At 44.6% G+C, this 27,169-nt stretch overlaps 1 protein-coding gene across 1 annotated transcript; it reads right to left on the bottom strand.

Moving 5' to 3' along the window:
- Positions 1-273: 273 nt before the first annotated feature.
- On the bottom strand, positions 274-25,733 carry F9 (coagulation factor IX). The gene is made up of 8 exons (XM_048864049.2): positions 25,639-25,733; positions 21,716-21,879; positions 20,745-20,769; positions 18,215-18,328; positions 15,103-15,231; positions 9,571-9,776; positions 5,781-5,898; positions 274-1,351 (listed from the first exon to the last, which is right to left on the bottom strand). The coding sequence occupies exons 1-8, from the start codon at positions 25,703-25,705 to the stop codon at positions 807-809; spliced, it is 1,368 nt and encodes a 455-aa protein (XP_048720006.1). The 5' UTR covers positions 25,706-25,733; the 3' UTR covers positions 274-806.
- Positions 25,734-27,169: the final 1,436 nt, after the last annotated feature.

The following is a 27,169-nucleotide window of genomic DNA, read 5'->3' on the forward strand; positions in this document are numbered from 1 at the left end:
TTCTCAAATACTTACCCATGAGTGATCGAACAAGGAGGATCGTTATGAGCTTTAAAAATATCAGGCCGGTTCTTCTGATGATGTAAATATGCATAGCTCCATTGAAGTCAATGGAGTGACATCAATTTACACTAGCAGAGGATCTGGTTGCTAGTTCTAATTAACTCTGAATAATACAATGAATGTTAAGTTATGGAGATAGATGCCAAACAATTATCTTTTCATAACCTAGAATCAAGTCTCGGCAGAAATCAGTATCACAAATCCTGCAGCTACTTCCATGTGAGTTTTTAATAGGTCTGTGCTTTCAGGTTATTTTACATCATGAGAACCAGTGTTACATGTTAATAAATCTCAAGAATTTCCTACTGATCATAACAATACTTGCACTGGTTGACATTAAAACTTCCAGACCCTTGAGATTGTTGGCAGACAAGGTAATGCGTTATTTTTTCAGTCGCTGCAAAAGCTCACAGTATTGTATCCTTCAACTCAAATTCTGTCCTCTGCTACAAACACGCGACAGTGACTTCAAAGGTAGAGGTATGCTCAAGAATGAAGGTAGAATTTGGCCATTTACAATGAATGCATTTTTTTCCTTTTTAACCACATGCACTCTGAACCCCCTGCGTAAATATTTATCTTCAAAGAGAAAAATTGGTTCTATTAAAATTGTTTATTAAAATGCAAAATTTTAAGAAAAAACAAATTAGGGTTTGTTTTTTGTTTTTTGTTTTTTTACATTCTCCAACAACTCTTAATCAGGCAACCCACAGAAAAGCAATAGAAAGCTTTAGCTCTGTTGATTAACCACTTGTTTTATCTTTTATCCACTTGGTGTACTTTGATACTCTGGTGTAGATACCATATTTGCCCTTCAGTGCACACTCTTCCCCCCAGCTGGTTATTCCAGTTAGAAACCAGGTACCTTCTATTTCTGAAGTATGAGGGCCCCCGCTGTCCCCTTCACATGTATCTTTAGCCTCTGAATGGTAACCCGCACAGAACATATTATGTAAGATAGAAAACGTGCTGCTTTTCATGCATGTTGCACGGTCAACAAATGGGACTTTCAGAACCTGTAGGACTGTGGCCACCCTTCCCCGGAACAGCTGGCTCCCCCAGCCACTCACGGTGCCAGTTCCATACTTGAGGAGGCTGTTGGTGAATTCCCTGCTGGCAATGCAAATGGGGGTGACGTAGCTGTTGAACTCCAGCGGGGTCTCAAGCTCTAACAGTGCTATGTCATTCTCATGCTTGTTTTTGCTGGCATTATAGGTGTGATGCGGAAGGATTTTCACCACTTGGCGATACTGCTCGGTACCGTCACTGACTTCCGTGTTGTGTTCACCTGGTGAAAGAAATGTCATGCTGTTTACAATTACAAGCAACCTGTGGGTGACTAAATACACTCTCAGCGTTAGTAACTACATGCAACTGATACTTCTAGTGTCACTAAGGATCAGCTGGGAGCCAAAATGTCATAAGTTCAAATCCCACACTGGGAATTGGCTCAGACCCTTGCTGATAGTGCGCCGCACTACAAGGAGATATTAGATGTGCCGTCTGTTGGATGAGACAAGGTTCACTCTGCCTGCCGCTGTATAATCTCTTTGTTGCTGTGTGTTTGTGCCAATGCAATCTATTAACAGATCTGACTAAGGCCCTGATCCTGCAAAGGGAGACATAGGCAAAAACTTGCCAGCTGCAGAACTGAGGCCAAAGTGTGTGATTATTTCCTCAGCTAGGGCCTGATCCTGCCCCCTTTTGAAATTGACTTCATTGGAAGCAGGATCAGTGTCTGCCCTACAAGGAGTAGGAAACCAAATACCAGTGATAGCTCATGAGTAGTTTCCTTATGCTATGTGACAGAGTCCAGTGCTGCAGGAGCAGGTTATGAGTTATGTCCCTTATGGTGCAAATGCAGCCCATTGATGAGTGTGTGCTATGGGCTCTCCGCTGTGCCAATCCAGGGAGAAGATGAATTGCTACAGTCCCCAAATCCAGAGTCTTGGCTCTTTACTTCAAGCTGCAGCAGTTCATACTTTTAGCTCTAGAGGTGCCTGATGCAATGACCACCCTCTTGAGGTGACAGACCAGGGACAACATGAGCTGCTATGGTTGTCTGAGTTAATGCTCTATAGCTGAGGGCTCTAACAACTCATATCCTTTGCGGAGCAACACAGAGGGGAACCTGCAACACACACACACCAGTGGGTTACACATACATCAAGTTTAGCTGACTACGTTGAATGATGCATCAGCCCAGAGACAGTGGCTGCCCAGCTAAAGATCCAATAGTACTGTGTTTAAAAAAACAACCAACCAACCAACCCAAACAGTTGAGGCTAACCCTGGCCTCGTAGCCCAAACATTTCCTTTGAAAATAGGGGGTGGTGATCAAAGTTTTGCAGTGTTTGGGATAACAGAAGTTTGGCGATTCTTTGCAGAGTTGTAAGGGGGAGTGTTGTCCTGGGATATTACAAAGTCTCTGGAACCAAGAATATTATCTTTTAAAACAGACCCCTTACTAGCAAACAATACTTCAGACCAACAGCAACCTGCAAACATTCTGTATCTTTGCCAGAAGGACCGCAACCCCATAGAGTGAGATGCAGGTAGTTGTTGCCAGCAACTGGAATATTAGGCCCTACAAAGCAAGTAGATACAAAGTCTCTGTTCCAAAGCCAATCTTTCCCAGCTCCGGCAGATCCCCCTCCCGCAGCTTCCTACACTTTCCTCTGCTGAGGATAAACATCAGCAGAAGGCAGTTTGCTGTTTAGGGCTATTGCAGCTGATTTGTTGGCAGGCTATTCCCTTCCTTAAAAGATTTTTCTAGACAAAAAGGGGGAATTTGTCAAGACTTCAGGTGTTTTGAGTCTGCACAGCATTAAGATTTGTCTGGCGGCAGTCAGAGAAGTCTTTTCCCACCCAAAGGAAAGTCTACCTGCCCAAGTAGCTTGCTAACTAGCTCTGCAAGGAAACCAGCAGCAGAATCACTCCCCCCTCCCCCTGCTCTGACCAACATCCTAAATCTGCAGGTAACTAGGATGGGATGGAGGGGAATCTTGAGCCCTGATCAACAGCTTGTCACAAACAACCCGCTTCTCTTTATTTGTGGCCCAAAGTGGGTCAGGCATGTTTTGCCTCTGCCTCAATCTTTCTAGGAGCTTCGCTGCAATCTGCAGGATCTGAGCTGGCCTGTCAAGCGTAGTCACAGTGCTTCTGGTTTTAACGGTGTATTGGCTTCCTGCTGAACGTGCAGAGAGAGCCTGAAGTCCTATCATCAGTTAGCTGTCTGCGTTCATGTGAATGTTATCTGACGAGGGCCACTATGGCAGCTTTGCTCACTACACTGCTCCTGGGCCACGCTCCGTGTGTGTGTGTTTTCAGTGCATTAGGATATGAGAGATAAATGAAGGAGTAGGGATTTCTTTTCAGATGACATTACTAAACTGTAAAAATAAGACACACATGGGGGAGACTTTGAGGGTTTTTTTTTCTTATTGGTATTGCCGCATAATTGTTGGGGGACAGGCTAAACATATGCCCTATATGGAATTTGTGGGGGTAATTTTAATGCCTTTATTTTTGTTTGCTAAATATTTCAAGTGGGGGGCGCTATTGTGCTACAACTAAAGCTAGGTGTTTGGCATGGACGGAGGGGCAAGTGCGATATGCATGATGTTTGGCATATATTCCAAAGTCACTGTGAAAACCGGCAACCCCCGATCTTTCCCCCTCTTTCCTTGGTGCCTGTCCATCAAATCTACTCTAGTAAAACCCAGCTGTGCTGCCGAACAATCCTCCTGTATCCCAATCGGAGGGGTGTGAAATTTCTGTGATGAAACTAGAAATGGATGAACTTGCTACAAAATGCAAACCCAGAAACAGACCCATTTCCAAGCGAAAAAAAGGGCCCTTCTAGCGTGAAGCTGTTTCCGCTGTATAAAGAGCGGAAGTTGTGTACTCGCAGTTTAACAGATATGCTCTATCACCCTTGTGAACTTTCATGGAGGCAAAACTGGTTGAAAGTAAATGGTAGAAAATGTGGCACTCAACCTTCTGTAGACCCTGATCCTGTGCAGGCCCAGACGCACCCTGTACTAGTATGGAGTTCTGCTGAAATCAGTCCCAGGGGTCCACCCAGGCAGAATCAAGGGCCAAGAGAGCAAAAGTAAGTAGTGGATCAAAATCCAATAAGTGCCTTGAGCCATTCTCGTTGATGGGACTTGTGCTCCCTAGTCTCTTAAGCCTTTTTGACAATCCCACTCTTAATGTCTGAGTTGGTCCAATTTAAGTGACAGTTATAAATATACCCAGATCACCTAACTTTTATTCTGGGTGTGTTGCATGTTTCAATTGAATCTGTTGTTATTGGCGGCTGCTGCTAACTAGATTTGTGTCCCATGTGCTCAGCAATTATAATATGAAATACACACTTCATAAACAACGTGAGGAAACTGACTTGTGCCACACCTGTGAACCATCATCTTTTTACCCTTGCCTTAGTTACGGTGCCCTGCATTGAATTATCTTCAGATTTCCCACAGGCAATCAATAAAAGCTGGGGGGGGGGGAGGGTGATGGGAACAGGGGGTTGAGATCGGAAATAGCATTGGTAAAGATGCAATGAAGTCATTTTGTGGATGTGTCAGTTTTGGCTTCCTGGCGCCTGTCTACACCTCACAGGGATGTTGTTGTGCATGGAAGTTCAGTTCTCTACTTCAGTCCATAGTTTCTACTTTTTACAGAATTTCAGTCTTACAGGATCCATTTCTGCTTCTGCTGATCCCTTAATTAAGTCTCAGATCCGTGTGACGTTTTGGGTGAACCGTTATTTTTATGAAAAGCTTAAAGCCTCACAAGAATGGAACCAGAAATGCAGTTTTTAGCCACAGGCGAGACACTAGTTGGTCCATGTATTTGGAGCTGTGCGGCACACTGCCACCGATAGTCCCATATTAGGGAAAGCCAGAGATGCTCTTATAAGCAGAGCCCTGCAAATCTGCGGATATCCGCTTTATAGCCACAAACGAGGATATCTGCGGAGCACTTTTGCGGCTCGGATGCGGATCTATTTATAAGGTATTTCACGTTTTGTGTCAGCTAAGGCTTCTGAGGGGAGACTGCTCCTTGTCATATTCTGAGTGGTGGTTTTATGGATTTTTGCTCCACTAAACAGAGACCCATAAACTCCTCCCTTTTAGGCTCTTGTTGTTGGGAGCCATGATCCTGGAGACAATATTAAAGCCACCTGAACTTACCTCTTCTAATTTACTATGGGCCAGATTTTCAGTTGGTGTAAGCTGGTATAGCTCCACTGAAGTCAGTTGACTTTTTAACGGAGCTAAGCCAATTTATACTAGCTAAGGACCTGGCCCTACATCTTTTGTTTTCTACAGTCAGTGGACACCTTTAAAGCCCGCTACATTACAACTCTAGCGGTACCATGGCACAGTTGTCTGGCCTGGAGAGAGGCATCCATGTTCTAATACAGTTTGTATGTACAGCTGGAGTGGGATAATGTGACTATCAGGCTGTAACACAAACCTTGTTCCCTACCTGCCAAAAACCATGTTGTCCCATCAATGTAACAAACCCACCCCCCTGGAACATGGGTGTCAGGCACAGGTCTAGTGGCATAACTAGACTTGTGTGTGGGGTGGATCTTAGGGGAAGCTTTGCCATGATAAACATGTTTAAACTGGATAGCACCAATTTTATTTAGCATACCTAACTGAATATCCACTAATGCATTCAGACCTCCTTTTGCTTACCTGCCACAACAGTAATCTGTGCGCCAGGCACAATGCAGTGCGCTGCTGTTACGATCCATTTTTCATTGACAATAGACCCCCCGCAGAATCCTACTCCATTACTGTTCTGTAAATGAACCTACGGAAAGAGAAATCCAAGCCTTGGGTGCCACACAAACCAGTAATGAAGGGAAATCAAACATCATAGGTATATTAAGGGAGCGGACAAGGGGTAAGGAACAGCCACTGCTAAGTGGTACATGCAAAATTGACACTGTGAAAGCAACTACCCACTTTTCCTCATGCAAGAAGGCAATTTCTGATGAGTTCCTGAGTGTCCTTCCTCCCTTCTTGAGGTATTCCTGTCCAGTCCTGCTGGTTTGACCACATTTCACAAGACAACCTTATCAATGGCTAAATATCATCTCCCATTCCTCCTCTGGCTAGGTCATGACAAGGGGAAACCAATCTGACACAACATGAAGTTCAACTCGTCATTCCAGACAGACTCGTGAACAGGTTATATTGGACACTGGTGAGAATAGTGGCAATGGACCAGATCCTCTGCTATATTAAGACACTAAGTGCTGCTCCTGTGGTAGCCAGGGGATACAGGCCTACATGTTTTGCATTCCAAAACTTAATTTCAAATTAAATATGCAAATTTACTAGGCACAATTAATTTAGAAGAGGGATTTCCCAACCATGTTCCTTAAATACCACATGACTGCTACTAGATATCAGCTTCCTCCTGTAAGTGTACCTGCTGCCTCTTTAGCTCTGAGAAGCAGAATTTTAAGCATGAGAGATCAATACTCATAACTAAGAGACGCAAGCCTACATACTACAAGAGGTTTGCACCAAACAGGATCTGCTCTGCAATTAAAGATCAATACTTTGTACCTCGCAGCTCTCTGTTAATAAAGCACAGTATCTATTTGTACAGATGAAAGATAAATGCCCCTGTTATTCCAACCATGTTTTATTTTGGCAAGAGAGAACTCTAAGTAATTCAGTTGTAGACTTGAAGGTACCTGGCCACCGGAGGGCAGCTATAGATTGAAAATTACAACACTAACCCAGCTACTTAAATATCAGGCTGTGAAAGTATCAACATAATTTTTAAAAAGTATTTGCTACTGATTTGAGATGCGGCCCAAGCTAATCTCCAGATCCAACTGTTTCCAAGATCTGAGACAGTTTAGATGAAGGTCTGAATTCTGTGTCTTGGGCCCATGTCCATTAGCAATGTCTTAGATTTCAAGTGACGTTAAAGGCCTTCTCTAACATTAATCAGGCTGTTTGTGCCCGTCCACCACAGAACTTACAGCACCATAAATTCTTGCCCAGAGCTGGTATAGTGGTGCATGTTGTTAGTAGTTCTGGGCTATCTTTTCCCTGTGTCCTTGTCTGTCTCAGGTAGACTGGCCTGGGTGTAGGGTTTTCTGCCTGAAGTTATCCATTGCAGCCACTAGAAGCCTCTCGTTCAGCTGTCAGGAGGGCTGCCTTTCTTGTGCTCTCCAGCTATCTTCCTGCATGGGGTGACTTGTTCACTCTTTAGAAACCATTCCTCAACAAGAACTCTGCACAGAAACATGTAGGGGTGGTGGAGAGAAGAGAATATGGACCAGAGAAAGCATGGGGGGGTGGGAAGAGGTGGAGGAGAGAGACAAAGGGGGAGAAAAATAGGTGGATCCAGAAGGTGACTCCACACGTGAGAGTGTGGGGAAGAATGCCCCAAGGTGAATGGAAAGGGGACACAGAAGCGGGAGATAGCTTGGAAAAAACCCAAATGGAGTACTGGGCCACTCAAACACATTGCAGGAGGCAGCAGAGCTTCTGACCATTGCCAACTCTTACACGGTAGCAGGTCTACTAGCTACTTCCCCATATGATGGGGATACAAACTGGAAACGGGGAGGCACCCATGTTTAGGGCAGCAGGAGAGTTGCGTGGCTTGGTAAAGGCCTCTCGAGAGTTGGCTAAGCATTGGAATTTGAAGGGGTTTTTCCAGTCCTGTGTGGTTTCCCCTTCACTCTTTTTAAATGTGTATCCTACCGTCGTGTCTCCTATATATGATTTTATGTCAATTGAGATGAGTCATTGTATAGTGATGTATCATCACCATGCAACATATGGAGCCAGAGAACGCAGGGCTTTGAGCATCTCGGGGCTGGTAGTCCGAGCAAGACTGCAAGCTTTGTCATTCCTGGAGACGATGGATCTCTTTTTTCCCCTGATGCACCTAAATGTTGATTTTTTATGTCAATTTTGGGGCCCTGACGTCTGTCAGTTTTGGAGTCCATAGAAGAACCTAGCGTCAACTTGTGTGTGACCATCTATGTTCACATAAACACAACTGTTTTGCTGTCATCCTTACGGTGTAAGGCAAATGGTCACTTCTGCCAGCTGCTGACCTTCTAACTTAACCCCCTTTCGCTTCTTGGCTTCTTCAGCAAAGCTCTCTCTGCCTCTTACTGAGCTCCCTTTTCACTACTTGGCTTCCCAGAAACACCTGCTGAAGAATGTCATTTTCCCTCTGTTTGAGACTGGATTGAAATACCTCCACTTGATCTGTCTGAGTGAAAATTTTATATCCCAGTTTGTGCAGCATCTATTCATTGGTCTTACAATCCCCATTACCAGCTGTGCTGGGGCTCAAGTTATTAAAAGATTGTCCCTCATACTAATTTTATTAGTTCACTGTTTAACTCTCTCAGCCATCGCTGGATACATCCACCTCATCTAAGCCAGGATAACTGTGGAAGACTTTGAAACAGGTTCCATTTAGTAACAATTTCTTCTGCACCTCTTTTCTGCTGCTCCTCGTTTTTACAACTGCTTACATAGCAGTCGGTGGGTGGAGTTTTATTTGCATTTCCCTGCTCCAGACATCACAATATCTCTGTTTTATTACATCCCTGTTGGTTTGGATGGAGATGGCTGTGATGTCACAATATCCGTTTGTGACTTCAGGTGAGGAATGAGCAGATGGAGGAGACGAGACTCCTTCAAATATATATAGGACCAGTTTTCCTGTTGATGTAAATTATCATAGCTTCATTGAAGCCAGTGGAGGTACACTGACTTACATCCGCTGAGGCTCTTGCCCAAACTGTGTACTCATATAGGTGTTCCATGGTAAGAGAGTGTGAGCAAGGAACATAGCAATTATTTATATGATGCCATATGTGTGCCTGGCACTTGCCAGGCAAAATGAAGTCCCTGACCCAAATCTAAGACCTAATCTTGCAAGTGTTGGCAGACCCTTCTGGAGCCCCCTCAAATCAGTGGGTTTCTGCCTGGGTGCAGAAGTCTGCCCACGTGGGTCCATCTGCAGGATCAGAACCTTTAACTGTAAATTCTGATTCATTCAGTGACAATATCATGAAAAGCAGCCCACAGTTTAGTCTGAAGTATTAAAACCTGGCTCTCTCCTTTCTTCACTGTGAAGTTGTGTCCCAAAATGTCAACATGTCCCCATAAGTTTTGCTTGATCACAGAAGTCTTCCCCTTCGACTGCTTGCAGTGAAGTGCTTGGTGCGCTCATGTACTATTCTGCCAGCAGCCAAATCTGGTTGGATTGTCCCGTTTGGACAAAGATGCAGTCACTCTGTCTCCTAGCATGTTGCCAATATGGCTCTGAACTGGGCAAAGTATGTTGCTACAGCATAGATAATGTACATGGGCCAAAAGACTCTGAGATTTTAAGTGCATCAAAGAATATATAGGAGAAATGCTGCTGTGTACAAAATGACATGAGAGCAATCAAGTTTAGCAGGATAACAAACAGGAACAGAACATCCAGTACCTGCCAAGGAACTTCACCTTTCCTGCTTTCCACTCCACCAACGACTCGTGTAACTTGCTTAATGATGGGTGTGATTTGAGTGGTATTGTCTGTTGCTTCGTCATGATCATCGGTAGAATTGTAGTTCCACTTGTCAAAGGTATTCATGGCCCGGGTGTACTTGCTTTTGGCTTCGGGAGCTGTAATCCTCCCACATGGAAATGGCACTGTGAAAAGAATGTACAGATTCATAAAGCAGCACTTCAGCTGGCCATGCATCATATTAAGTGTTATTACCAATGAAGTGGCAAAACTGGAGATAAATGTTTCACACATCTCACCGGCAGGATGATAAAGGAGCTCTAGGGGAGTGGGCTGATTCAAGTGGTTCATGTTTATGTTTGAATTAATTGATGGTGATGTAAGTAGCTCTAATAGTCAAATAAACACAACAATAAACTCCATCCGAAGGTCAGGAATAGGAGCTCCAAGCGATAAGCCTTTGGTAGTGCAAGCACAAAGCTTTCCCAGGTTTTAGAAATCAATTTTGAGGACTTTAAAAAGGAAAAACCAACAACCCTGTGTGTATGTGCACATGTGGATACGATTAACTCAGGTCTTTATTCAGCATGGTACTGGCATATGCCTAACTTTAGGATCAGAATAGTTCAATTGACCTAAGGGGGTCTACTTGCATGGTTAAAGTTAGCATGTATCTGGCTGAATAAGGGCCTCACATGGCATAACTCTGCTGTAATGTAAAAAGGCTAATGTAGTGCCCATCTTTAAAAAAGGGAAGAAGGAGGATCCTGGGAACTACAGGCCAGTCAGCCTCACCTCAGTCCCTGGAAAAATCATGGAGCAGGTCCTCAAGGAATCAATTCTGAAGCACTTAGAGGAGAGGAAAGTGATCAGGAACAGTCAGCATGGATTCACCAAGGGCAAGTCATGCCTGACTAATCTAATTGCCTTCTATGATGAGATAACTGGCTCTGTGGATGAAGGGAAAGCAGTGGACGTGTTGTTCCTTGACTTTAGCAAAGCTTTTGACACGGTCTCTCACAGTATTCTTGCCAGCAAGTTAAAGAAGTATGGGCTGGATGAATGGACTATAAGGTAGATAGAAAGCTGGCTAGATTGTCGGGCTCAACGGGTAGTGATCAATGGCTCCATGTCTAGTTGGCAGCCGGTATCAAGTGGAGTGCCCCAAGGGTCGGTCCTGGGGCCGGTTTTGTTCAATATCTTCATAAATGATCTGGAGGATGGTGTGGATTGCACCCTCAGCAAGTTTGCAGATGACACTAAACTGGGAGGAGAGGTAAATACGCTGGAGGGTAGGGATAGGATACAGAGGGACCTAGACAAATTGGAGGATTGGGCCAAAAGAAATCTGATGAAGTTCAACAAGGACAAGTGCAGAGTCCTGCACTTAGGACGGAAGAACCCCATGCACCACTGCAGACTAGGGACCAAATAGCTCGGCAGTAGTTCTGCAGAAAAGGATCTAGGGGTTACAGTGGACGAGAAGCTGGATATGAGTCAACAGTGTGTCCTTGTTGCCAAGAAGGTCAATGGCATTTTGGGATGTATAAGTAGGGGCATTGCCAGCAGATCGAGGGATGTGATCATTCCCCTCTATTTGACATTGGTGAGGCCTCATCTGGAGTACTGTGTCCAGTTTTGGGCCCCACACTACAAGAAGGATGTGAAGAAATTGGAGGGAGTCCAGCGAAGGGCAACAAAAATGATTAGGGGACTGGAACACATGAGTTATGAGGAGAGGCTGAGGGAACTGGGATTGTTTAGTCTGCGGAAGAGAAGAATGAGGGGGGATTTGATAGCTGCTTTCAGCTACCTGAAAGGGGGTTCCAAAGAGGATGGATCTAGACTGTTCTCAGTGGGAGCTGATGACAGAACAAGGAGTAATGGTCTCAAGTTGCAGTGGGGGGGGGTTAGGTTGGATATTAGGAAAAACTTTTTCACTAGGAGGGTGGTGAAACACTGGAATGCGTTACCTAGGGAGGTGGTGGAATCTCCTTCCTTAGATATTTTTAAGGTCAGGCTTGACAAAGCCCTGGCTGAGATGATTTAGTTGGGGATTGGTCCTGCTTTGAGCAGGTGGTTGGACTAGATGACCTCCTGAGGTCCCTTCCAACCCTGATTATTCTATGATTCTATGTACAGCCTAAGTCCTTGCCACCTAACCAGCAGTTTTAGTAAGAGACTTCTAGGGGCTTGGAGTTGTGTTGCATGGAAAGGATGTCACAGGATGGGATCAGAAATGAGAGGTTCAGGGTGTGTGAATGCGGGGGGGGCTCCAGGCTGGGGCTAAGAGTTTCAGACTGCAGGGGGGAGCAGGTGGCTCTGGGCTGGGGCGGGGGGTTGGGGTGTGGGGTGTGTGTGAGGGGTTTGGGCTGGGGGTGCAGACTCGGGTGGTGCTGGGGATGAGGAGTTTGGGTGTCAGAGGGTTCTCGGGGCTGGGGCCAAGGGGTTTGGAGGGCAGTAGGGGGATCAGGGCTGGGGTAGGGGGTTGGCGCGCTGGGGGTGAGGGCTCTAAGGTGGGGCTGGGGATGAGGGGTTTAGGATACAGAAGGGGGCTCTGGTATTGAGGGGTTTGGAGGGCAGGCGGGGGATCAGGGTTGGGGTCAGGGGTGAAGGCGCCAGGAGGCACTTATCTCAAGCAGCTCCCGGAAGCAGCAGCATGTCCCTCCTCTGGCTCCTATGCGGAGGCACAGCCAGGCAGCTCTGTGAGCTGCCCTAGTCCGCAGGCACCACCCCCGCAGCTCTCACTGGCTGTGGTTCCTGGCCAATGGGAGCTGTGGAGCTGGTGCTTGGGGTGTGGGCAGCGTACAGAGACGCTTGGCTGCCCCTACACATAGAAGCCGGAGGGGGGACATGTTGCTGCTTCCGGGAATCACGCAGAACCACAGCAGGCAGGGAGCCTGCCTTAGCCACGCTGCACTGCCGACCGGACTTTTAACGGCCCGGTCAGCGGTGTTGACCAGAGCCGCCAGGGTCCTTTTTCAACCGGCTGTTCCGGTCGAAAATCGGACACCTGACAACCCTATCCCCTGCCTGCTATGAAGCTTTCCAATGAACCCCGCCTCACAGTCCAAGACTGTGGACCATACTGTGAATGGGAAGCCTACAAGCATTTCACTTACACCACCGACCCATGGTGGTGGCCACATGCAATCATGCTTCCCAGAGATCGCCACTCTGATTCCTCTGTGTCTAGCTGGTTCTGCCTGCTCCCCCTTCCAACCCAGTCATTCCTGGAGCAATGGCAGCTTATACTCTTAACCTGGCTTACTAGCTAACTGCTAGGAGTCCTGACACCCAGCAATTGTTGCTGCCAGAGAGATGGTGGGGAATCTCGAATGGGAGGGGACATGCCTAGGGGACAATCTCTCTCTGGAGATGATCTCCACATTCTGAATAATTTTGAGAGCCTTAGTAGATGCGGGGAAGGGAGATTAATTGTGCCCTATAGTGCCAGATCCCTTCAAACCAGCTGACATTGGACTCTGGTTCTACTCAGTAAAGCAGTCATGGAAATGTGACATTTCTTACCCAACAGATCTGCCCCTTGTTTGTGTCAATCAAACCTGGTTACTTTTGTGACGAAAGTAATTGCTTACTACTTCTCGCTCCTGTTTGCGCTTCACTGTTCCTGTATTCCACTCTACCAAACAACTCACATAATTCCCAGTTACAGGTTCTATTCCATCTTTTGCATCAGAGTCAGAATTCTTTTAGCAAAGTTCCTATCAGCTGTACCTGTGCAAATCAGCTTGAAAACAATAGGGCCACAGGGAAATGGCTGATTTTGTTCCGCAAAACCTCTATCACTAATAGTGATGCACAAGAAGAAGCTGCTTATTTTCTGTGGTGTTCAGCTTGCTTCCCAGAACGATGGCTGTACTTGTGCCTGAGAGATTCATGGTAGGCACGTTGCAATAAATCAAACATATAAAAAGGTATCAGAGAGTTTGGGAAAGCCGACGGGAGGGTTCGGAACATCAGAATTAGAAACCAAGAAAATCAACTCTCCTGTTGCACATTTATAGACAGAGATTTCTCCCACTGTGCTTGCTTATTATAACTGACATTTCTATAGCAACTAACTACAGTGCAATATAAATATAGCATGTGTCTGAGCTAGAACATCGTGGAAATTATACATGTATAGGTAAATATTTTACAATCGATGAAGGTGAGAAGACTATTAAAAAGCTGTTGATGGATTAGTAAATGCATTTTAGAGTTTTTAAAAACAAGTTTCCATTTCTAAGTACTTTAAATGCAGACCGTTAACTGTTATTTTTAAGAGCCACATCTCACTTACTTTATATGAGATCATATCTTTTATTGGATCAATTTCTCTTGGTGAAAGAGACAAGCTTTGGAGCCACATAGAGCTCTTCTTCAGCTCTGTGTAGCTGGAAAGTTTGTCTCTTTCACCAAGAGAAATTGATCCAATAAAAGATATGACCTCACACAGCTTGTCTCTCGAATATCCTGTGCCCAACATAACTGCAACCACATTGCAGACAGAGTTAACGGTTCTTTTCTATGACCACTTACTTCTCACTTACTTTATATGCACAGCTAGTAATATATCAAATTGGGGACACGTAACAAGATAAAGTTGTTTCATTATTTTTTTTAAAGTAAAGCTTCCTTCTAAAGTTGCAACCATGAAAATCCATGTACTTCCTTTTAAAGATTTTTTTTTTTACCTCCTAAACAATAGATTTAGGCTGCATATTTTAGCATCAACTGCATGTCTTTTTCTTACTACCAAGTGGTGGAATAGAAATAGCACCCAAAAGCAGCACCAGCTTAGCATGTCTCCAGTGAAGACTTCTCAAATAACTTGTAGGACAACCTCCCATGATGTTCAAAGATGGGATCTAGCCCTGTTCTGTACCATCTGTAGGCTGTAGCCCATTCTGACTGGATGTAGACTTTCTCCATCCTGTCTACTGTAATCAAAAAGCCCACAGCATCCCAAATATGAAGAATGTGGGTTCAACAGTATAATAGCTCTTGCTTGCAAGAACTCATGTGACATGCATGCCTGTGGGCATGAGAGAAGCTGGGCACATGGCTAGAAAGTTGGGGGGCTCCATTTAGAATGTTGTAAGGGGGTCATACTGGTCCATTGACAGGAAAAGTAGACATGACCTATAGATGGGTCTCTGGCCACCTGAAACAAGCAGTGATCCCAATGTCTACTCTTAAGCATCCCATTCCTGCTCTGCAGAATGGTGGACTTAGTGTGGCCCTATTTTTTCTATGTCTTGTTTGGGGAAGGAGTTTATGCCACCAGCTGCACGTGTGGCCCTTATCTGCAACAAAATGTCCACGGTTATTGCTAACCTGCTACACTACACATTTCATAACATGCTTTATGAAACAACCAGGCTGGGAGTTCCAAAGCCACCAAGGGGATTTAGATGCATTAATTTCAATGACACTCTGTGCCTAAATGCTCTAAGAAGCTTTTGAAATCTCATCCCAAATCTTTAAATCATTTTAGAACTTGACCTGCAGGGTCACAGGATTTTCCATCTCCATTCAGTTTATAGCCAGGTGCACAGGAGCAAACAACTTTGTGGGGTGGGTCATTGTTGCAAAAATGCTTGCATCCTCCATTCTTAGTAGCACAGGTTGAATCTGAAAGAAATTAAACCAAACCCTTAAGACACTTTAAAAGTGCAATAAATGCAAAGCATGTCACTGAGCTGTTTACTTAGGACCTAGCCCAGAAGTAATGGGTGGTTAACACTTCTCAAGATCAGGCCTTTAGACACCAGCATATAAACAACCCAAACTGTTGCATGGCAGAAGCAAATTTGCATCTTCCCTTCTTCCAATGAAAGCACTGATCAGGATGTGGTACAGACAGAAATTTGTGCCTGTTTTGTGTTAAAGGAACCGGAGTTAAAAAACCCATTTAATCTGAAAGCATGGCTAAATCCCTTCATCTTCCTTGAAAACCTCAACCATTGTATCTAACTCATGCACTTCTCCAAGGAATACATGTACAGCTTATGTGAGACCAAGAGGTTAAAGCATGGGCAGTCAATTATTTTTTGTCAAGGTCCAAATTTCTTGGCCAAGGTATAGTCAAGGTCCAGACTCCAGAGAAAATAATAACAGTAATTAATAAGTAAATAAAAAAATTTCAGGGTCAGTTCAATAACATCTGGCAGTCTGGATTTGGCCGGCGGTCCGCCTATTGACGACCCTGGGTTAAAGCCAATCTCCTCAAAACGGCAAATATCTGAGCTTGAACTGGATGAAACTGGTTGGAAAATGTATTGTGGAAAGTCATGGTGAAGTGGTAGCATCTGTGGGTTCCCTCATTTCTCTCTCTGCTGGAGAATGTTTTGGCTGGTGGACTTGGTTCTCATTGCCGATCCACTGGACCTGCGGCCTGCCCTGCACCTCCTAGCCAGCTATCAAGGAGACTGGTTTCAGAGATCTGCTTTGCAGTATGGAGAGGGAGCAGAGTCCACTAGGGCAGCCTCCTTCTGACAAACAATGACTTCAGAGAGAATGAGGCCACGCAGCATTTTGAAGCTCTCAGGGACTTGGCAGCTCCACTTGGAAGGGTTTGTACAAATATTTGGCTACAGGTCACGTGGCTTCCCCACCATGCTCCTCCTCCCCCTTTCTTCAGTTTGGATTCAGGTGACCAGATGCCAGGTCAAAGTGTGCAGTGTAAACCTTGGGCTAGAACTCTGATTTCAGATTGGCTTGAACCCAGAAACTCAAAGCAAACGTCAGTTTAAACTGCCAGGTTTTGCATCAGAACTGAAGTAAAACCACAGATTACCCTTGACACAAAGCCTAAATCCTCCCTGACGGACACAAAAAGCTCACAAGCCTGAGCCCAGCTTTTGGTGAAACTAATCTTGGAGTTTATAGTGGAACCTTGTGTAATGCTGATGCCTCTGGGGGGGTCCTTGGCAGTCTATCTTGTTGCACGCATCTCTGCTGTCTAAGCAAAAAGAGTCAGCCCCCAGCTTCAGCCTCTGCCACTGACCCCACACTAGGTGGAGGTCTGGATAGGAAATTGAACTAGGAAGCGTCTGGAGCTTGGGACACACTTCCTCAGCCAGGAGGAGTCTTTGTAGGACATGACAACTTGAGGTGACGTTCTGTTTCCCCTCAAGTGGAGGCTTGGCCAAGTGCAGATGGATGAGCCTGCTACAGAGGTAGCCAAGAGAGTTGAGTCTTTTAGCTCAAGCAGTATAGGCTCATGCATGAAGATCCAGAGGTCCCAAGTTCGATCCCCACTGCTGATGACCAACCCAGGGGCATTCCCGTTACACTCATATTTTGTTGTGAACATTTTTGATGCACGCTCCCCTTTGCTTTTCTCTTTCTTTCTGGAATCTCATCCTCCAGGTGTCGAAAGTGACAAGTCAATAGACTTGCTTTTAATTCTCAGTGAGTTTTCAAATAACTTCACAGTAGATTAACTTTCCTCCCACTCCTCAAGGACACATCCATTCCTGTCGTCATGCTTACGTGATTGTTTACTATTTTTACAAAGTCACTTCATTTCAATTGCTATTTTAGTCCCAGTCTCCCATCCACCAGAAGACTGCAGTGGCTTGAGACCATTTTATATTTGCTGCAAATTTAAAACACTCTTCCAGACCCGCACCTCTTCCCTGCCAGAGTAAAAACACAAGTAGAAACAGAATCTCTTCTTGGTGCTCGTTCATTACGCTGGCTATACTAGATCAGAGGATGGACAGGAACAATGAGACAGTGAGATCCTAGCTCTTTAAACCATTAGTGGTTCTATTTTCATAATCTCCTGAGCCCTTCAGGAAAGTATTTGCATTTTGTTGGTCTTTGGAATCATATTGTGTGTGTGTAGTTGATCATTGCTCATTTCAATGTGTTGAGAGCTCATTGTTAAAAAGGACCCTGGGGGCTGTGCATGAACCAGTTGGGCAATATTCAACCCACCAGCACGGTAGCTCTGATCCTGCTCCCGCTGAAGTCAATGGGAAAACTCTAATTTGATTTCTGTGGGTTTTGAATCAGGCCCCATTCCTTTCTATCTCCCCAGAAAGTTGAATGGAACCATGGGGTGAAATCCTGGCCTCATTAAAGTCAATGGAAAAAATATTGTATTCTCTTCATTAGGCTCAGGATTTCACCTGTGGTGTTAAATAGCCCTGACTAATATAATCCATACAGGAAGGGCTTGTAATAGGGAGAGAAAGGAGGTTCCTGATTAAATATTTGCATTGGGAGATATGACATTACTGAGCAGGCTGTGAATCTGATTCTCATTTATAATATGTGATGGCTGCTACCTGGGCTAACACCAAGGTTGAAACCAGGGGACACCATAGCAAGAAGTAGAAGTTGCTTTAGCATGAGCTAAATAATCAGTCCTTACTAGCTGGGGTTGGGAGGGTAGCATCTCCTCTGTGGATTGGGCCCCGAAGGAGAGACCTGTAACACACTCACCAATGGGTTACACCTGAGTGTTGCGCGGTCACTTACAGCAGTGCAAAGTGGGTATAAAAACCAGCCAATCAGAATGGAAGTTATTCACATCCATTTTGCCCAGGTCTAAGTGACTATGTATGGTGCAGGGCAGCAGAGAATCTGGCCCCTTGGTACATACCTAGCTCACAGTTCCTTCCTTCGTACCCTGCCAGACACCAACACACATAGGAACCGACATCATCTGCGCAACGGGCTCCATTTTTACACGGATTTGGATTACACTGGTCTCCATCTTGGAAATGAAAACAAGATCAATTAATTAGCAGACAAGGGTATTCATCACCTTTGCTACTCAACAATGAGTGTTTCCCCCACCCTACCAGGCTCAGGATAAAGAATGTTAAGTTAAGCTTGGACCTGAAAACTTCTTTTTAAGGGAAAATTTAGATTCTGGAAAACAATTGCATAACAAATTGACAGAGCAGCAATCCCGTGGTGACCTCTGCAGCTGCATTATGCACAAAGGCCTGATTTTGGCATCAAACCTAACCTCACTATAGTCTCTTGGTGTATTAATTCCCCTGACTTCAGTTGTTCTCTGTCGGTTCTCACTAGTGTGAGATCAGTCTGGTCCTATTTCTGATCGAGCTTAGAAAGTTGGAATTAGGAGGTGGATTTCCTTGAGAAGATGCAGAGCCAGTTGTCTCCAAATTAGGTTTTTGTTTTTTTAAAGTTCTCATCCTTCCTTGAAGAAGACTGTGGTGTGGCCACCTGGTTTTGAGCCTTTACTGTAAGACCCTGAACTTTAGGGCTCAAGCTTTTCTCCATTACTGTGAGGGCTAGAAACAGACTTCTTAAAACAAATGAAAGCTGAGATTCTCATGTTTTCCTGATGACAGGTTTCAGAGTAGCAGCCATGTTAGTCTGTATCCGCAAAAAGAAAAGGATGACTTGTGGCACCTTAGAGACTAACAAATTTATTTGAGCATAAGCTTTCATGAGGTACATCTGATGAAGTGAGCTGTAGCTCACGAAAGCTCATGCTCAAATAAATTTGTTAGTCTCTAAGGTGCCACAAGTCTTCCTTTTCTTTTCATGTATTCCTGTGAATCCAGGAGCTGGGGCTCTAAGGAAAACACCGATTATCAGAAAATTTGCAATAAACTCCCAGGGACTTGGCAACTGGATCAGTGATGCTGAATCTTAAGGAAATAAACTCTTAAAAGACAGAGCAAAGCCAAAAGGGAAGGGGAAGTGAAGAGTGCCCTGACACATTCATGTTACACCAGCAAATTCACCTGTTAATGCTTTTTTTTTTATCCTCTCTCTCCTTCCCCCTTGTTCCAATGCAAACATGGGGCAAAATATAACAAATTACAGAATGACCAGCTTGCAGGCCAGGGACTGGATTTTTTTGTCTCTCAGTGGAGCCCCTTATACTGCTGCAAGTCAGTGTAAAACTCTACCTCAACAACATGGTAGAGTTTTGCACCCACTTGCCACTTACACCAGTGCAGACACAAAGCACAGGGCAGCAGAGAATTAGGACTCAAATCTTGGAAACTGTCAAAAGGTTGCTTGTGTGGTGCAGAAGATGGCCTCTTACGGCCACATTCACCGCTGTGCAGAGAGTTAGGCCTATGCATCACTTAAGCTCTCAAATAGGGTTTAAGTGGTGCATAGGTCTAGAGTTTCTGCACGGGCGTGAATGTCATCCACGCAGCACGGAGACTGGTACGAGCAGCTCGTGAGCTAAACAAGTAAAACACGCACACTGATAAAAGGACAAGATAAGATTTTTTTTTTTTTTTTTGGCAGGCGTCATTAGTTTCAACCATAGAAAAACAAAATACAGTATCTCAGTTTCATGACGATTGTTTTTTCAGGGGACAATTTTAAAATGCAAATGTAACTATTTTATTGAATAGTCTGGACCGACTCATGTGAACTGTTCTGTGTGTTCAGCCAATCTACGAAGCACTTCATTTGCTGAAACATCCTTAGTTTCATATATTTAGTGTTCATTGAATGTTTTTTTGTGGGTGTGTGGGGTAGTTGAGGTTAGGGACCAAGGAGTGAAGAGACAGATTGTAAGTGTGAAGCAGAGTTGGACAGGAGATGCAAAACAACTGTTTGTGAGCATTGGTTTGAATTCCAAACAGCTATCTACTTTGGTCACATTTATAGCTCTCTTTAATACACTGTTTCCAAGCAAACATGATGTGCTCACACACATGTTTACAGAGGGGCCATTCATAGGAAGAGCCATATTTGCATGCAAACAGGGCATTTGCTACTGGCCATTTGTTCTCAGACCTTAACGTTTCATTTTTCCATAGGAGCTGAAACATTCTACATGGTTTACATGACCAATCACACATGACAAACAGCAAGTGGTCTGTGGGAACTCATACAGTGAAACTTGTTCACACAAGCTGATTGAACAAATGCAATAATGAATAAACTGATAAAAACCAATGCTGTGAATTATCTACAACCAGAACAGGGAAAAGGACTAAACTGGAGGGATATATTATTCATTATGCCTCACTTTGACTAGCTCTACTGTAGAACATATTCCATTAAATGGGAAATATTCTTTCAATTAATACCTGTACCTCCCATTACTTATAGGCAACTACTGAAAGGTGAATACAGGATGACCTTATGGTTTTTATGTATGAATGTGGAGGAAGCAAATCTCTTACCAATATACCCTTTCCAAAACTCCATCTGCAAAACAAATAGACAATAACATGAATAATTTCTCTTGATATTTAATTTGAAAATTAAATTACAGAACTAGCATGAAGAAAAGCCCCCAAAACTTTAGGTAAAGGATCCAAATAGAAAGTTTTTAGGGTTAAAATCCTTTTCACAAAGTGGGTCAGCACAGACATAAGTGCTTATGTGAGACTCGCATGAGCATAGGTGCTATGCTGGTCCATTGCACCCTTTGGGGAAAAGAGGCTTTTTCATAGAATCATCGAATATCAGGGTTGGAAGGGACCTCAGGAGGTCATCTAGTCCAACCCCCTGCTCAAAGCAGGACCAATCCCCAATTAAATCATCCCAGCCAGGGCTTTGTCAAGCTTGACCTTAAAAACTTCTAAGGAAGGAGATTCCACCACCTGCCTAGGTAACGCATTCCAGTGTTTCACCACCCTTCTAGCGAAAAAGTTTTTCCTAATATCCAACCTAAATCTCCCCCACTGCAACTTGAGACCATTACTCCTCATTCTGTCATCTGCTACCACTGAGAACAGCCTAGATCCATCCTCTTTGGAACCCCCTTTCAGGTAGTTGAAAGCAGCTGTCAAATCCCCCCTCATTCTTCTCTTCCACAGACTAAATAATCCCAGTTCCCTGAGAATCTCTGGATTAAGTTTAGAAGTGTGAGCAACAAGGGTGATATCGTGGTGGGAGTCTGCTGTAGGCCACCAGAGCAGGGGGCTGAGGTGGACGAGGCTTTCTTCAGGCAACTAACAGAAGTTACTAGATCACAGGCCCTGGTTCTCATGGAGGACTTCAATCACCCCGATATCTGCTGGGAGAGCAATACAGCAGTACACAGACAATTGCACTGCACATGCAATTTCCATGATTGTCTCCCTCCCATCTCTCCCTCAGTGAGTTCATAATGGTGGGTCTGGTGTCATTCTGCCATGACGACACTCACTGTTTTTTCCGTGTTTTCAAAGACTTCTCGCGCTTCTTCAAAACTGCATTTTTCTTCCTTACATTCTCTCTCGAGGTTCCCTGGAACAAACTCTTCCAGTCTATTTGAATTATATCTCTTCTGCCTGCGCAAAATTGAGCTTGCTTGTTCGTTTTTGATAAAAACTGCAATTAAAAAAACCCCATAGACCATAGTTACAGATGGCACATTCCCCTCAATGTTTTAACTGTCATGTTTAAGTGCTGTGTTCTCAAACACCATGTTTTCCACTCCTGTGTTTTCACCACCTAGGTACCATGGCTATGAGCGTATTGCACAAGCATAGTAAAATTCTAGTATACCTTATTCCGGAGGGTACCTGTATACACATAACTGTGTCCACACTAGACGCTGTAATCCTATGACTATATCAATAAAAAACCCACACCCATAACCAAAATAGTTATGCTGGTACAAAACCTTTGTGTAGACCAAGCCTGAAAATGCTTGTTGAGTTTAATTTTACCCCAGTGCAGAGGCTAAAGGCTTAAGTGAGAGGTAAGTACTGCACAAGATTTATGCAGGCCCCCTGCAGAGGGGTGAATTTTGTCCTAGAAGAAAATCAAAAGGAGAGGATTACTATTTGTTTTCACTTTTAAAACATTGTTTACATTTTTTCCAGAACTAACACAGCTTAAAATTATTGTTCTATTTACTCTTTGCTGAACCAGATCCAAATAACTCATCCTGTGGGGCTACCCTATGGCAGATAAATTCCCCATTGAAGACTTTATTAATGGCAGCCTTGTGTGGGCAATATTTTATCAAAGTTTCAATGTTCCTGACTAATTTCTCCAATGTTCTAGGAACCAGTGAGCTTTGTTTCACCTCACACCGCAAGCACTGTTCTGAGTGTGAGCAGATCTGCTTATTAAAACAGAGAAACTTCTTGGTCACCTACTTTACAGCCAGATTTTCAAGGCCCTTTCTTATGACTAGCAGGCTTACAGTGAAAGCCTCTCAATCAAAGCCTCTCATGGTCACTAGATGGCGCTGTCAGTTCTGCTTGGGGTTAAAGTTGGTCATTACGTTTGTGAAACAGTATTATGTAGCTTCTTGTTCATATAAGGTTTATACTATAACAAATTTCCGAGTGAATGGGAGTAAATTCCATTGGCCACTTGAGAGTTGGTGACAGAGAGAAGGGATAGCTCAGGGGTTTGAGCATTGGCCTGCTAAACCCAGGGTTGTGAATTCAATCCTTGAGGAGGCCATTTAGGGATCGGGGGCAAAAATAGGGGATTGGTCCTGCTTTCAGCAAGGGGTTGGACTAGATGATCTCCTGTGGTCCCTTCCAACCCTGATATTCTATGACTAGAAAGGGAACTTGTGAGGACTAGTAACTGCCAGACAGAATCTCTGTTTGCTTTTAGAAGGCTAGTTTCTGCTCTCACTTAGTGCCTAATTAAATGCCCCTTGAAGTCATCTGAGAAACTCGCACTGACTTCAATAAAGCCCTTACTCCAGATTTATACTTTGACCCCATTTGAGTTCATTGGAATTACCATTCTGCACTTACCCTCTGTAACTGAAGGCAGGAATTTGGCCCTTCAGATGGAACTCTATCTGCAAGTGATTATTCTGACTGCCAACTGTTTTTATAACAGTTTAAACGACTGCAAAACAAGTCTACCATTCTGTATTCCTTGTGCTGACACTTGCTTTCAATTAGCAAAGGCAACAATGGCGCCGTGAGAATTAAAAGCTTGATCTTAATAGAACTACTTTGCTCGAAGTCTTAATGGAGTAAAACATTATATTTCCCGGAAAGCAGGTCTGGTAGAGACTTGTGACTATTAATAAAAATTGTCCAATGGCAATAGTTTGGTTTGTGTTTGGGGGAGGGATCAAAACTTGATTTCCTTTCTCTTCCTTGAAGTTTTGACCATTGACCAGTTCACACTTAAAATGCAAAGGCAATCACTGTCAACAGATCACCTGTAGCAGCATCCATATGAGTAAAGATGGTTCTACCACCTTACCCTTTGAAAACAATCTGCCTCTTTTAGTGGTGAATGTGCTTTTGGGGCCTGCCATTTTGCATTTGACCTGTGCAAAGGGTCCAGTCCAGTGCAGTCCAAGACATGTTCAGCTCCATGGGCTCAGAGACAAAACTGATAGTCTGAGCTGCCTTTCACCCTGCTTGCTTTAGCAACTCTGCTGCCTTTTTCCACAATTAGTCTCCAGACTAATTACACAAAAACTAGAACATTAGTTGCAACCTTTTCACTTTATATCTCTTCTTGGACACTTCTAGCCAATAGGAATACAGCAGGCACCTGTTCCAATTAACCTACGTGCACCAGATATAGATGACAGGATTTCAGAGGGGTAGCCGTGTTAGTCTGTATCAGCAAAAACAACGAGGAATCCTTGTGGCACCTTAGAGACAAACACATTTATTTGGGCATAAGCTTTCGTGGGCTAAAATATTGGGTTCTAGCCCACGAAAGCTTATGCCCAAATAAATGTGTTCGTCTCTAAGGTGCCACAAGGACTCCTCGTTGTTTTTGCAGCGCTAGATGGTAACTCTTCAGCTGCCTCATTAAAATATAATGCAAAGCACTCCTCTAACTCCAGTTACTGCCATTCTGCCATTCCAGTTAATGCAGTCATGTACTGATGCTGCAGAATGCTTTAAAAACAAACCAAAACAACACCCTGGACAAAAGGCTACAGGCCCACTTGGGGAACGGGCACTTTATTCCATCCCCAGGGACGCCTCTGGCTGGAAGCAACTGCCAGTAGCTAAGTAGGTGAATCTGAGAGTCAATGGAGAGACAGGTTTCAGAGGAACAGCCGTGTTAGTCTGTATTCGCAAAAAGAAAAGGAGTACTTGTGGCACCTTAGAGACAGTTTAAATACACTTTCTCGGTGCCTGGGTCTATGAGTTTCCAGTATCCAGGTCTAACACAGAATTCTGTGGCAGGCACATCTCACGGGGCATGGGAAGAATATTTTGCCACCGTTTGCTTTCAAGAAGTATCGCAATACTGTGCTTTAGGCTCTCAGCTCTAATCAGTGAGTAAGCACACTAGAAAGAATATTTTATCTTCCCAGCTAGGACAGGCTGTCTGGTTTTAAGTGAAATAACAATATAGTACTCTGCACCGATATATAGTCCCTTCCACCCCCCACAACACAGCACAAACATGGATACAACCTCATAATCCCACCTGAGGGGGCATGGTATCCTTCCTATGTAGGACTGGGTCCTGCTTCCACTGAGGTAAATGGTAAAACTGCCTTTGATTCCCTTAATGCAGGATCATGCCCCTGGACATGAGGAAAGCTAGGCAACAAATGGTGTGATAGTTGGTGTATCAGCCTCATTTCTATGAGAAATGTCTGCTCTTTGGCCAAACTGTTCTCTTGCACGCTCATGAGCTTAGTTTAAAATACTGCATTTGAATTCAGCCCGAATTTGGCATTTAAACAATCTTCACAGTAGCAAATCCAAGGACCATGTCATGTATTTATTGGTCGGTCTACTGGACAATTTGTTCTGGGATTCCAATACACAGTAAAAGACACAGACGCTAACTTGTAAATATTTTTTCCTCCTATTGTTTTATTTGTATTAAAATGGCTGAATCTAGAGCAAGTCCTTGAAATGAATAGTTATAAAATAAGTATCAGAAAAGTCCCATTCTTTAAATAAAAAGCAGCAAAGCAGTTAATCTTATCACCATAAAACCCCTATTTTTTTTTTATTCTTAAGAGCAAACATATTTTTAAACAGAGAACTTGTAAAATTCAGCAGTCTTACTATGTGAACTTTGTTGCTGGTAAATGATTTATTCCTTATCAGAGGACAGAAACGTAATCCGATCTATGAGAGCAACTAAAAAGCAGAGGACTTGCTAGGTTTAAAATGAACCAACCTGTACATTCGGCACTGAGAAGAGATCCCAAAAGACCAGTTATGATCATGAGAGAGGTTTTTGCCATTTTCGTGTACCAAGCAATCCTTTCGCTAATGAATTGTGCAAGTATAGAGAAGCTGGAGCAATAGTTCCAAAGTACAGGCTCTTGTTTGCTTACTTCGGGTAACCCTTTAATTTAAGGTCCCCAAATGTTCATTTGACGAGGATTCTCTGAAATGGTAGCTTGGATGTGAAAGGAGGAGCAACCACCCCAACTTTGCATAGGATAAACCTATTGCATAGTTTCAAACCCCAAGAAATATCGTGGGCCGGGTTAGGTGGGTTTATATTTGCTGTTGCCCATGTAAAAGAAACAGCCACAGAGCCCAAGTTCTAGAACCAGTGGCAAATTCATGCATGGACCTACAGAGCCCGTGCCCAAGGGGCTGCCCAGGACAGGTGGAGGGTCCAAGGCTCCCTACAGTGGCCCAGGCTCCCTTGGAGACTCTTACCACAGCCCAGCTCCGGCTTCCAGCCTGGCCAGGGGGCACAGGGCTGGATTAATGCAGGGGCTTTAGGGGCTGCAGCCCAGGCCCCCGGGCTAAGGGGGGGCCCCGGTGCAGCAGAGCTCAGGGCGCACAGGGCTCAGGGCGCAGCAGGGCTCACTCCTGGAAGTGGCTGGCTGCTGGCACATCTCTGTGGCAGGGGGAAGGGGAGGCGGCTTCGCACACTGCTCCCTCCCCCAGTACCGACTCCACAGCTCCCATTGGTGCTTGCAGGAGTGGCGCTTGTGGGCATGGGCAGCGCATGAAGACACGCTGTCCCCCTCCACCAAGGGCTGCGCAGAGACGTGCCAGCAGCCGGCCACTTCTGGGAGCACCGTGGGGCCATGGCATGCAGGCAGCCTGCCTGAGCCCTGCTGTGCCGGTGGCTAGGAGCCACCTGTGGCAAGCACCTCCCGGCTGGAGCCTGCACCTCGCACCCCCTCCTGCCCCCCAACCCTCTGCCCCAAGTCAGCATCCCCTCCTGCACCCAAACTCCATCCCAGAAAGAAACTAATATAACAGCTGTGCTAAGGTAAGAAGCAGGCTATTTTGAATTAACTTAACTATATTCTACATGTTTTAAGCCTGAAATGTAACCACAGAACGACTTTATGTTAATTAAAAGGCAAGTTTCGTATAGCGTTAATAGCCTCAATGCCATAATTGTGATCATTTTGTTTTAAATTAGGAAAAAAGACTTGTCTACAGGGGCCCCACAAAATTTAATAGCCCCAGGCCCACAGGAGCATTAATCCGGCCCTGAGGGGGCAGGGTCTTGGGGGGAAGGGGAGGAGCAGGGGGCAGGGCCCCATGGTGAGGGAGATTCAGGGTGGGGGGAATGGTCTTTGTGACCAGGGCTCCAATAAATCTTAATCTGCTCTCTGACCAGACCATCAGCTGGGGTGAGCTGATAATGCCGCAAACTCCTCTATGCTGGCAGACCTGTAGAGGTCCGTGCAAGCCAAGAAGTGGATGGCGCATAGCCAAGGAATGTGCCGACTCAG

This window comes from Caretta caretta, chromosome 9 (genome assembly GCF_965140235.1).
Source record: "Caretta caretta isolate rCarCar2 chromosome 9, rCarCar1.hap1, whole genome shotgun sequence".
Taxonomy (NCBI): domain Eukaryota; kingdom Metazoa; phylum Chordata; order Testudines; family Cheloniidae; genus Caretta; species Caretta caretta.